This window comes from Macaca mulatta, chromosome 9, assembly GCF_049350105.2.
Source record: "Macaca mulatta isolate MMU2019108-1 chromosome 9, T2T-MMU8v2.0, whole genome shotgun sequence".
Taxonomy (NCBI): Eukaryota; Metazoa; Chordata; class Mammalia; order Primates; family Cercopithecidae; genus Macaca; species Macaca mulatta.
In genome coordinates this window covers 91,060,272-91,073,073 of record NC_133414.1, presented here as the reverse complement: position 1 = coordinate 91,073,073, position 12,802 = coordinate 91,060,272, and the positions used below count along the sequence as shown (strand labels likewise).

General features: G+C 36.9%; 1 protein-coding gene across 5 annotated transcripts in view; it reads left to right on the top strand.

Annotated features, from left to right (window-relative positions):
* Window positions 1–12,802, top strand: part of BICC1 (BicC family RNA binding protein 1) — a 333,565-nt gene that overhangs the window by 277,540 nt on the left and 43,223 nt on the right. For all 5 annotated transcript variants that reach the window (XM_077946728.1, XM_015147586.3, XM_077946727.1 and 2 more), the window contains exons 4-5: window positions 9,526–9,605; window positions 11,478–11,636. In XM_077946728.1, the coding sequence (XP_077802854.1) occupies window positions 9,526–9,605; window positions 11,478–11,636 (239 nt within the window). The remainder of the gene's footprint in view (window positions 1–9,525; window positions 9,606–11,477; window positions 11,637–12,802) is intronic.

Genomic DNA, 12,802 nt, shown 5'->3' with positions numbered 1-12,802 from the left:
ACAGAGTGAGACTCTGTCTCGGGGAAAAAAAAAAAAAAAAAAGATATTTAAACAGGAACATTGCCTTTGGATAAGTACTTGATGAATTCTGACTTAGAAAGAACAATTTCTAAGATACTATTCTTAAGAAAAATAAAGGATTGTTTTGAAGTTATTTGACAATTAAAACTTTATTCCCATCTCCTCACCAAAGATACAAATCTCTTAGGACTGAGAAATTAGGATCCTTCATTCCTACTTTATGAGAAAAACAAATAATACACAGTTGGGGTGAGGAATAATGCACAGTTGGGGAGAGGAATAGGCATATTGTGCCACTATATGTGGCATCATGAAAAAACTATTAACAGCTGTTGTTAAGCTAGTCTGTAGAAAGTGGGAGTGAGAAGGTGGCAGATAGGCATTTTCCAAGTGATAATTTTCTTTAGGGACAACTTACCTAATATTAGGCCCTTTGAATTTTTGTGAAGATTACCAACTTTGAGATCACGAACAAGCTTGAAACAGTCTTTAACACACAGAGTCAATTGAACCCATAATTAGCTGCTCTTTAGTGTAACATATAAAACTTATATGTAACAAGTGTAACATATAAAACAAAGATGAGAAAGGTAAAGAATTTTAATGTCAGTCTCAAGTTGGTAAGTTATTTTTAGAATTGAATTCCTAAAGGTTTTGTTGTTTCCTGCATGTACCTGTAATTGTTCCTTCAATCTCTTCAAGAGACGGAATTTCCGGTTTCTAAATTCTTATCTGAGTAGGTCAGACATAAAGAGATTGTGTATATGGTATGATGTGGTCACCTTTTTATTTATGGGACTTTCTTAGTCTAATGTGTGTGAACTCTTAAATGCATAGTGTCTTACTCTGTAACAGCAACCAGCAGTTGTGTGTTAAGATTTTTCACGAAGAGTCCCAGCTGTTGTAAAAAGGAACAATCTGCCCTCGCCACAGATTACAGTGCTTTGGGTCTAGACTGCAGGCAATACTTCTGGGACCTGTCCTGCACACTGTGAACATCAGTATTCCTGGGAGAGAGAAGGGAGATTAGTCACTTCTGGCTCTTAGAAGTTCTTGCATAACTTGCTGTTATCTCAGTACAATTTCCTGGGGATGCTTTATCCTGGCATGTGCCTCTACCCCTACTTCAGTGCCCCCTCCTTTATCAAAAGGACCATTGAGTATTGGGCTGGGATGCCATTGCCATTGCAGAGGGCTGGTATGGTTTCCTCCTCTTCATCCTGGATCCTCGCATTATTGTTTTTGCCATGTAGGGTGTCTTGGCTTTGTTTCCACCATCGCAAGCGTTGCCCATGTCCAACTCATACTTATGTCAGCGACCTCCCTTGCAATAACCTAGCACTACCCATGCTTTCTGTAGAATTGTTATATACAAACCATTCTGATGATTCCAGATTTCCTCCTGGCACTTCATTTTCTTTCCTCCCCTTCCCAGAATCCTCTTCCTTATCTCTGGAATATAGAGCTCAGATGCCAAGAGGCTGCGGGAAGCTAATTGAGTTAGGCTTTGTGTTTCTTTCTTTTTCCACCCTCCGTGTTCCAAAGCTGATTTCTCTTGTGCTTTGGATTTTTCCCTGCCCTCCTTCTATCTGAACAGCAACTTTGAGATTATGTTTGGGGTTTAGTTTACACTGTATAAGACAAAGTGGTTTATAAGATAAGGTAGTTTATCCTTTTCGAATTCTCACACTCCTTAAATACATCTGTTGTTGATTATTTCATCTGGTATGCCTTGATTTTTGCTTTCTACTTTGTTTGCATTTCATTGTTCTTCTCTGAGATTATTTCTAGGCTTTTTTGCTGAGCCGCCATAACTCTGTTTCTGATTAAGTAAATAGCTTTGATAAGTCACAGTGGAATCTTAACACAAACTGGCATATGCACAATTTACCTTTTCTCTCCATTAAGCTGCATTTCCTCCTGAAGTTGAAAAGTCAGTGGAGAATAGTTCTAATAGCACAGCATCCTTGTATTTTAAACTCTTCCATTGCTGATTATATTGGAAATACTGGTATTCCATCACCAGAAGCTCTCATTTATCTTCCAGCTAGTTTTGAATTTTCTCAAGTTGGTAGCTCTTTTCTATCCAATTGGTGAACCGTTCACAGGCTTCACCTTGGTGTGTGAATGGACCTCCCACCCTTTCCTTGCATTCAGCAAGAACCTGCCTGAAGTGTTCATTACTGTAGTGATGAGGGCACCTGCTCCCCAATCATTGCCAAAAAGAGAGCTGAAAATGCCTTTGGAATTAGCCATACTTGCTTTCTTAAAATTTGCTCACATCACTCCTGCCACTACCATGTCAAAAATACTCTTTCTCTGTTAAGTATTAAGTTTCATTCAGAAAAAAATAGAATCTTGATAGGAAGTTGCCATGGGACCTCATTGTGTATAGGTTGATATGGATACTAATGGGAACATTTATCTCACGAAAATTAGGTTTTTGAATTTAAAATACATTTGTTTTTGCACTGCTTGCTATCTGTTCATCTTCTTTTTTAGTTGACTAGTAAGGAGATTATTTTTTTGGTTTTAAAATAAGATGCTGGCTAGGTATGGTAGCTCAAGCCTGTAATCTTAGCACTTTGGGAGGCCGAGTCGGCGGATGGTTTGAGTCCAGGAGTTCGAGATCAGCCTGGGCAATGTGGTGAGGCACCCCCCATCTCTACAAAAAGTTAGCCAGGCATGGTGGCTCATGCCTGTAGTCTCAGCTACTCAGGAGGCTGAGGTGGGAGGATCGTTTGAGCCTGGGAGGCGGCGGTTGCAGTGAGCTGAGTTCACACCACTGCACACCAGCCTGGGTGACAGAAGAAGACCCTGTCTCAAAAAGTTAATTAATTTAATAAGATACATAAGGATGATTTTATGCTTTATCCTAAAGCAATATACAGGTAACCCTTGAACAAGTGGGGCTCAGGGATGTTGTCCTGCCACACAAAAAAAAACACATAATTTTTGACTCCCCAAAAACTTTACTAATAGCCTGCTGTTGACCGGATGCCTACCAGTAACATAAAAGGTTGATTAGCATAATTTTGTGTGTTATATTTATTAGATACAGTAATCTTAACAATAAATGAAGCTAGAGAAAAATTTTATTAAGAAAATTCTAAGGGGGAGAAAATAGATTTAGTATTAAGTGGAAGTGGATCATCATAAAAGTCTTCATCCACATCGTCTTCACATTGAGTAGCCTGAGGAAGAGGAATGGTGTGGGGAGTTGATCTTGCTGCCTTAGGGGCAGCAGATAAATTCCGGCTATAGTTGGACCCACATGGTTCAAATCCATGTTTTTCAACGGTCAACTGTATTTGGTGTAGGGAATGCCTAGAGCAGGTGGATTCGTTCTTTATCCCGGTTGTATTACCTGACATGTTATGGCTGCTCACCAACATTTTGCTTTAACTATGTGTGGCTTGAGCTCTTTTACTCCCCTCTTGAAATATACTTTGCTTTTTTATTAGAATTCTTACTGTCAAAGAACATTCCTTGAAATAATCTGGAATCCATCTCACTGGCCACAAAATAAATGTGAAGTGCATAGGCTTCTAGTCATCCTGTTTGCTCTTTTAAAATCATTTCCAGTCAGGCTTCATCAGTCAGCTCAGGTGTTCTCCATCTCTTGATAAGTATGTATTTTCACTGTAAAAAATGTGATATCGGTATGTTATTTGGCCCGCATACAGTTTTTGTTTAAAAAACAAAGTCAATTTCTTAAGAAACCAGGGCAAAACATGTTTCACTGTAAAATATGGGCAGTGGTCAGCTGACTATGAGTAGAATTCACTTTTGCTGATCACCAAAGTGACTTGCCGACGTAATAGTCATCAAAATAGAAGCCATATTAGATGGCTCAGATAGGGTTTGAAATAGAATCTCGTCTTTGTAATGGGTTGTCAATGAATTTGTTTTGTGCCTAAAAGCACATTATTCAGGAAATGCCAGTGGGGTGAACACTGCCTTTCATCCACTTTGATACAAAAATCACACATTCTTAAAATGTGCAAAATAAAGAGGAAAGCCAGTTGTAGATGTGTCACCAAGATTTAGGCTAGTTTAAGGTTCTTGGAAACATTTTAGATTTTAAGTGAGCTACCCACCATAAGTGATCAAAAATTATAAAATAAAGTTGCTTATTAGTTTAAGAACCTTATAGTACTATTTTATACCAAAGAAATTTACATTTATATGGAAATATAGCAGTGATCTGACTGAATTTCCTCATTTATTTTTTGAGGAAACTATACTCAAGTGATTCAGTGACTTTTCCAAGGTGACAGAGCTTGTTTATGGCTAAATTGCGATTAACTGTAGACACCACATATTTTCACCACATCATAAAGGAAATCTGCAGTCAATTGCAACGTCAAAGGCATTAAAAGTTAATACATTCTGTGTGATACATTCTGGCTTTTCCTAGCTTTTCCCTATATGATTCCAAGTGAACCAACGCCCTTGAGAAGCCTGGGGCTTTTTCTGACGCCTTTTTTTTTTTCACCCTGAGATTTTTTTCACAAAATTGTAAGCCTAGGGCTACATTCTTTCTTACATAAAAATTTTGGCCATTATTACTTTGGAACTACTTGCCAACTGTTGACATATTCCCAGTAGTTGCAAAGAATCTCAGAGGAAGTTGGAGCTGTGCCTCAGTGTTTGTCAACACTGGCTACTCTTGACAGATCCAGGCCCCAGGTAATGCCCGTCTTGATTATATTGTTTCAGAGGTAAAGCACTTTTGGAAGAAATCAAACTTGAAACAAATGTGAAAGAGCTCCATGCCAGGGGAAGGTAAATTCTGTCCACTCGTCTGTTTGACAGTTTTGTTTATGTACATAATATGTACCACAGCCATCCAGATTTGAAGCCATTTATAATATACGGAACTTTTCCCTGTAAACAAAAGTGCAACTCTGATAGGATAACTTTTGTTTTGTTTTTGTTGTGGGTGGGAAGGTGGTCAAGGGATTTTCTGTTGTTTTCTGTCTCTAAATGTACATGCCGAGGGTGGAAGAAATACTGTGAATTTAGGGGGTTGAATCTTTTTCTCAGCAGCACTTAATCATGGAGACAGGAAAGTGGCTACAGATTGTTGATGAAAGATTGACTTAAATTCATCATGTGGCAATAGCACATTACTCTCTGTAGCATAATAAATGCAAATGGCTGACATGAGTGTTTTCTGTAGATTTTGCTGTGGAATAGGAATGAAGTGGGAAGGAGGTTTAGGGGCCTGAAGAAAGAAGGAAGAGGCAATAAAATATTCACTAATGTTTCCAGGGGTGGGAATGTTTCCAAGAATGGAAAACCACAGAGTAGAAACCAGAGTACCAAGAGATAATCTTTTAAAAGCATAACTAAACTTCACATAAAGTCATAAAAACATTCAGTATTCTTACAATAGAGTAAGGTAGAGAAAATAAAATTTTAATTTTAAATATTGAAATACTTTATTTTTATTGAAAATATGGTTTTTAGCAGGGATCCTTATGACAATTGTTGCTTTGTTAAGTCCTTACAAATATCCATATGAAAGTCACAAGAACCTTTGTGTTCAAAGGTTTAACATTTTTAAAAAGGGGCATGTTTTTTCTGTTTGGCATTGTTCACATATAAGATACCCATTTCATATGCATGTCCATTACAGCTTCCTACTACTTAGTGAACATTGGATTACCATCTGGTCACTTTCTCTTCCTTAGGATGATACCAGAGAGATGTAAGCAGATGGGTAGGACAGGAATCTAAAAACCAAAAATTGAGATGAATATCTAACAGTTTTTTGTATTTTTAAAGAGGTGCTAAGATCAGAATATTTGCGCTCAGAACTTTTTTGGAAAGTACAGGACACACAGTCACCTTGGATATGAGCTTTAGACTCTTTCTATAGACTTCCATCTCCTCTCTCTGTATTTAGCTATTTCCTAAATTATAGGTGCCACCTGTCCATTCTACAACAACTTATTGAGTATCTACCACTTGTTTGGCACTGTGGTAGTTACAAAACCAAGTTAAACATGACCCCTGTGTTGAGGGAACTTGAGGGCTGGTTTTAAAGTAATAATATATATATTTTTAAGAGTAAATGTCTCAAAACCTTCATGCCTAAATTGGAGTTCTTCAAAGCAATTCATTTTGGGAGGGAGAAGCTCTACACTTATTTCCTATTTTTCTATTATACCATCCTCTAACCCTCTTTACAGCTGACTTTTTCCTCAATTTTATGTTTATTAATGTGGTTAATACTTCGACTTTTCTCTGTCAAGTATTTACAGAATGGATCTAAAGGAAATCTTAATCCCTTGTGGTATTACACAGACATGTTCGAATTGTAAACTGTTAACAGTCATTGAAAAACAGAGACCTGTATTTCAGGAGTTGAAATCAATAAATTAAGATCAACCTGGAAAAAAGGACACATCTTGTATGCATCTTTTAAGCAAGAGCCAAAAAGGAAATGAAAAACACAATGCTGCTAGCCACTATCGCAAACTAAACTGGAATTTTATCATGTTTGTTTTTCTCTGTCCTTATTAAGCTTGACTATTTGAAGAACCACTTTCCAAAAAAGCACTAATTCAGACCCTGGAGGTAGATGTGTTACATTTTCGTGACTGTCTGTGCATGCATGCTCATGTACCTTTGTGCCCACCGATGATTTATATATTTGGCCACTAGATGGTGCCCTTTCACTTTGAATGAAAGTGTATTTTCTGTTGAGGCATTTGCTTTTTATTTTGCTTGTTCTGTTGATGCAAAGATGGTGGAAAACCATCTTCTTTCTTGATTTAAGAAAATCATATTCTCTCTTAAATCGGATATGAGGCTCCCCGTCCCTTTCTGTATACATAGGAATTTTAATGTGATCAACCTGTAAAGTAATACATTTGTAGATTATCATAGCACTCAAAACTTACAGTTAATTTATTCTGTGGGAAAAATACAAATTCATCCTAAAGAAGCATTTTGTATAGTATGTGTAAGACCAATACATAAATGACTACAATTGAAATATCTATGTGGTTTAATCTGCTATTCAAGTTAACAATCACCTGAAAAGCCAATAAAATGCCAATTACTGAGTTCTCAAGGCCCAGAAACCTGTATTTTAACAGCCATGTTCTGAGAAACATTGGGCTCTAATCACCCACAGTAGTAGCGAACATTTTCAGTAGAGGTTGACTTCATTGTCAGCCAACAGTAACTAAACCAAAGTTAAGGATAGCTGAGAGTGAAATTTTGAAGGTAGACAGCTCTTTAAAACCTGATTGAAAGTAGACAGCAACTTGAAAACCTGACTGAAGAGGGAATCAAAGAGGCTGGTCCCCACCCTGAGGCTTTGACTGTGATATCTCCTTCTACCTGGAAGGTTCCAGCTCAGCCAAGTGTCTTACCTCCTTTAAGCCTATTGCCTAGCCGAGTTATTATGGACGAAATAAGAATTATTGAATAAAATGATCTGTCTGTTTACTTAAGTGTGATAAAAGTTGGCTAGAGTGTAATAGAGAAAGGGCAGTCCTGGTTCTTGTTAGGATGCATTAGAGAGCAAGCAATGCGAATGAGATGCTGTTGGGCTCTCTCTCCTAACTTATGTCGGTCAGACACCCCTTGTGCCTTGCTGTTAGGCCCCTCATTTCATAATCACTGATGCTTAACATTTTGGAAAGTTTTAACCACTCTTAAGACCTTTGACCTTCACAGTGTCCCTGTGACAGGTTAAGTGTCAGGGGAGGGATTACAAAATAGGGTAAGGAAGGGTGCTTGAGACCACGAGCAGCCACCAGGAAAGGGTGGGGACCGGAGGTGGTGACAGAGACTCAAATTAAGCACAGCTGCTGAACATCTCCCCGGGAGGCCAGAGGCATTCCTGAACTCTGAAGATTGGTGCACTGTTACTAACTGTGATTTTACCATCCTGGTCCTAACAGTGGGTAGCTTTAAGAAAAATGGTTTCCTCCCTTCTTTTTTGGTGAGGGGGGTGGCAATTGCCCACTTGCAACATAAGAATATATGCTCTCTGTGGCATTTTCACCTGGGCTGTGGGATGGGGGTGGGAGATCACAGTGTCAGGGGAGTATGTGTGGTTTAGAAAAAATCCCCAGCCAGTGATTCTCATTCCTTATCCTAGAGAATAGATGCTTTAGGAGTTAAAGGATTCAGGCAGAACTGGTGGTAAATTGTGAAAGGTGCTCAGTAAACATTTACTGACTCTTTGCTGACTTGATGCATAGTACAGGACATAAAAGACTTAGCCAAGAAGTCAGTACATTGTAGGCACTCAGGTTGAGACATGATCAGTGGTTATGGTAATCATAATGAATTATCTCTATATTAATTCAGTTTTATCATAAAGCTAATGGGTATAGAACTTTTGACTTATCCTAGAATGATATTGGTCTGTGTCAGACTGACCTGTAAAATAAGGGAATACCTGGATTGCTGGGCAACTTGAAAACCTGATTGAAGAGGGAATTAAGAAGGCTGGTCCCCACCCTGAGGCTTTGGCTCTGATATCTCCCTCTACCTGGAAGGTTCCAGCTCAGCCAAGTGTCTTACCTCCTTTAAGCCTTTACTCAGATCTCCTTTTCTCTATGAAGTCTGATACTCCTCAAGACTCTCTCATAGCTGGTACTTGCTCATCTTTTTGTCTTGCTCTCCTTTTTCTTTTTTCATAACATGTATGTTCTGATTATCTAATTATTAATTAGTTAATGTGGACTAATTCTTTGCAGACAGGGATCTTTCTTCTTTACTTATCTATTCTCTCGTCCCTGGAACAGTGCCTGGCACATAGTAGAAGTACAGAAAAGTTTGGTGAATGAATGAATGCTTTTCTATAGAAAGTTTAGTGGCAGTAGTAAACAATATTAGTCACTCAATACTAATTTTGGATAAATATTGAATTAAATATTCCTGAATGAAAGTTAAGATTTTTTTTTTCTATTAGCTTTCACTGTAGTGATGTCTTTTAAATTAAGTTATTGCATATAGAATGGATTCAGAGTTCGAAGACATGGGATTATAATGTCTAAACTCCTGAGTGGTTTTCCGGGACAAGTTACTAAACCCCTCTGTGCTTTAGTTTCCTCTGTAAACAACCTCATGAATCTGTGCTGTGGATTAAGTGAATTGATGCACTTCAACCCTTAGAACAGGGCGGAGATTTGTAGCAGGAGCTCAATTAATAAATCCAGTTTATTAAAAAATTATGATATTTTTATTTTGCAATTATATGATATACTGATTTTGAAAAAAGAAATGTAAATTTAAATGGTTTAGCTAATTTTAAGGAAGAAAGTCACAGATAAATGAAAACTTGGGCATTTTCCATATTCCTGTTGTTACTACAATAACACACCTAGAATTTTATAATAATGGTAAACTCCAAATATTGAGTTTATTATGGAACCTCTTATGTTCTAAAGTCAATTTTAAAACAGAGTTTTTAAAACAATTTTAAAGAGTTTGGGAGTTTCGCACAAGCCTTTTATTTCTTATTTCTTATAGATCCCCATATTAAGGTTTCTGGAAAGAAAGAAGATGTTAAAGAAGCCAAGGAAATGATCATGTCTGTCTTAGACACAAAAGTAAGTGAATGTTAAGGACACTCAGATGTCAGAACCTTGTCTCTGCAAGGGCTACTTCATGCCGTTATGAAAGAACCATTTGGAGAAGAAAAACCAGGAGAAAGTAATGGTGGGTTTTAAGATAAGCACATGTGATTCTACAGTGGATGTAAAGTTCTGTTTAATATTTGAATAGGTTCTCTCATGCTGGGTAATTGAACTATACATACACACACACACAACTACATATACCTATATCTACATACATATGTATGTATTGTGTATGTATGTGTATATATGTACACATGTACATCTTCAGAAATAGAAATTGGCCCTGATTAATATGGAGTAAGTAATAAGGATTGTAGGAATTAGATTATTTGCTTTTATGATGTCAGTAGAATACCAACATGATCTTCTATATAGCTCTGTGTTGGATGTGTGTAATGGCATGAAATTTGATGCTTTCTTTTTTGTGATCACGTGCTGTCTCTTTCTCTCTCTCTCTCTCTCTCTGTCTCTAATTATATGTATAGAGAGATAACAGGGAAATTTAAATATGTAAAAATTTATACTCATTTGTGAGAATTTATTTTCTTTAACAAACACATCTAAATCACTTATTGTATACCAGGTACTTATTGTATACCAGGCACTTTGCTAAGTACTTTACATTTTGCACATATTAATTTGTTTGATCCTCGTAACTGACTCAGCATAAAGGTATTAAGTAATTTGTTCAGGACCCTAGAGCCAGTTAAGTGGAGAGGTGGGATTCAAATCCAGGCTGTCTCATTCTTAACCACTTTGTCTTGCCACCTGGCATTTCATTAGAATCATCTCTGATCGCTTTTGTTTTCATTCTTTCTTTCTGTTCTTTGTTGGTTTTCTTCAAAATGGTTTTTAAAAAATTACTCCCCTGATAATTATTGAATAGTTTAGAATTTTCTTCAGGAAAAGGGGATTTTTGTGTGTGTGTTTTAAAGTTTAAACTGAAAGAACTAAACTTAAAAATCGAAATATATTTAATGGGTGTAAATTTAAAATTTAAGAATTCACAAGGTTAAAATTATTTTTAACATTTTGATATTTTGATTTTACTTCTTAAAGACTGAATAATTTCAGTAGCAGTCTTCTAAATGAGAAAGGATTTTGTCAGTCTTTATGATTTTACAGCACTAAATTCCCCAAATTAAATATAGTCCAATATGACCACAGCATTTTTATTTATTATGTCTTAGAAGTTTCCATTTTGCTTTAATGTAACTAATGTACTTTGAATTTCTTTATTTAAGCCATTTTGTGGCCAGTTATCTGCACTTTGTGTTCTCTTTCTCCCTTCTTTCTACCAGTAAGAGTAATAGATCTACTTTGTAAAGTTCAATATATAGTAATATAGGAGTTGTGAAAGGAGTGATTGCAAAAACTTCCTTATTCACAGTTTTGAGGTTTATTATTTCTAGTTTTGTATCATCTTAGTTATACAGTCCCACTAGCATGCATATCTTCAATCTTGTAATTGTGTTTTCATCTGCTTTTAGTTATTTGGATTAAATGTTTCATGAGTAATGTCTTTAAAGACAGACTGAGTAATTTATCTGTTAACTGTAGCTGACTTTATTTAAAGACTTCTTTCCCAAAAAATTATCTTGGTAAAAAATAAATTTTTCTATTTCTTCTGACAAATCTGTCTTAAAATGAGAATTTCTTTTTTTTTTTATAATCAGAGAATAGCAAGAGAACATTTATAGATTAAGATGATCTTATTAAGAAATTCATAAAATTTCCCACTGACTCACTTTTTGCTAATACTATTCCCTTGAGGGAAAGGCATTTAGGATGTCATTCTTTCCTTTTTCATACATCAAGTAATAATACATTATTTTCACATAGAGCAATCGAGTCACTTTGAAGATGGATGTTTCACACACAGAACATTCACATGTAATCGGCAAAGGTGGCAACAATATTAAAAAAGTGATGGAAGAAACTGGATGCCATATCCACTTTCCAGATTCCAACAGGAATAACCAAGCAGAAAAAAGCAACCAGGTGGTTTGTCTTTTCACGTGAACTTTTATGGGATAAATTACAGCCTTAATTTTCAGTTTGCCTATCTTTTTTTGTGAGAGGTGAGACAAAAAAAAAAAAATCACATAGATGACATATAGTGTAGATTGTACAACTTGCTGCAAGGGATTGAAGGTGCTTTGCTTTTTTGAGGAGATGAGTTGTAGATGGGCCCTAAACTCTTGATCTTGAAATCATTGATAAAAAATAGGGGAAAATGTAATGGCCACAAAACAGAACCTTAAAGAAAGGCTGAGAGAGCATATCGTTTAGGACCTGGAAGCTTGCCTAGTCCAGAAACCTATCCATTGCCTGGTTCTGTCTACAGAGACCTAGAAGTAGGTACCTCCATGGCACACCAGATCACCTTCTGAGGAGCAGTGCATTCATTAGTGCCTGACTTCTTACATTGCCTTAATTATGTCTCTCTAGTTTATACACATTTGTGCTAGTTCTTCTGTTTGGCAGCCAGTGGAACTCATCTGTCCTCATGCAAGCAGTTTCAGTACTCGAAGAACAGATAGTATTATTTGTGACATTTGGAAGTATTCTGTCTTATAAACTAGTCACAATACTAGAAACTGTCACCCACAAAGATGAATAAGTAGTCTTTTCTCTACAGGGACTAATGGTGACAGTGGGATGTGTGCGTAAGGGACTAGACAGAAAGCTATAGTAAAAAGCAAAGACAATATTCAGAATATTTAAAAACTGGTATGGCATGACCATTGGCCCTAAGAGCGGTGTCCTGGAGCCCCTGTACCCCCCACTGCAATGCCAAGACTGACAACTTGAGTCAGTGGGTCATGGGAAGGCCCAGGAGATTTCAGAAGAAATCTCCAGGTAGATGTTGGAGCAAAGATTATGTACCATCTGGTTTGGAAGAAGTTCACTATTTTCAGAACCTAGTATAGCTCTGTCATTGAATATTGATATGTATCTGGTATACAAAGAGCTTAAACACAAGGGAGAAAATGCAGTGAACAAGAGTAATTATAAAGAGGGCAGGATGATCTCCTGGGGGTGTGGGGCTTTCAGTAAGTCCAGTGGGTGAAATAGATCAGTTGACACAGATTACCTGAGGATCTCATTAAAATGCAAATTCTGATTAAGCAGGTCTGGATGGGGGCCTGAGATCCTTTATTTTT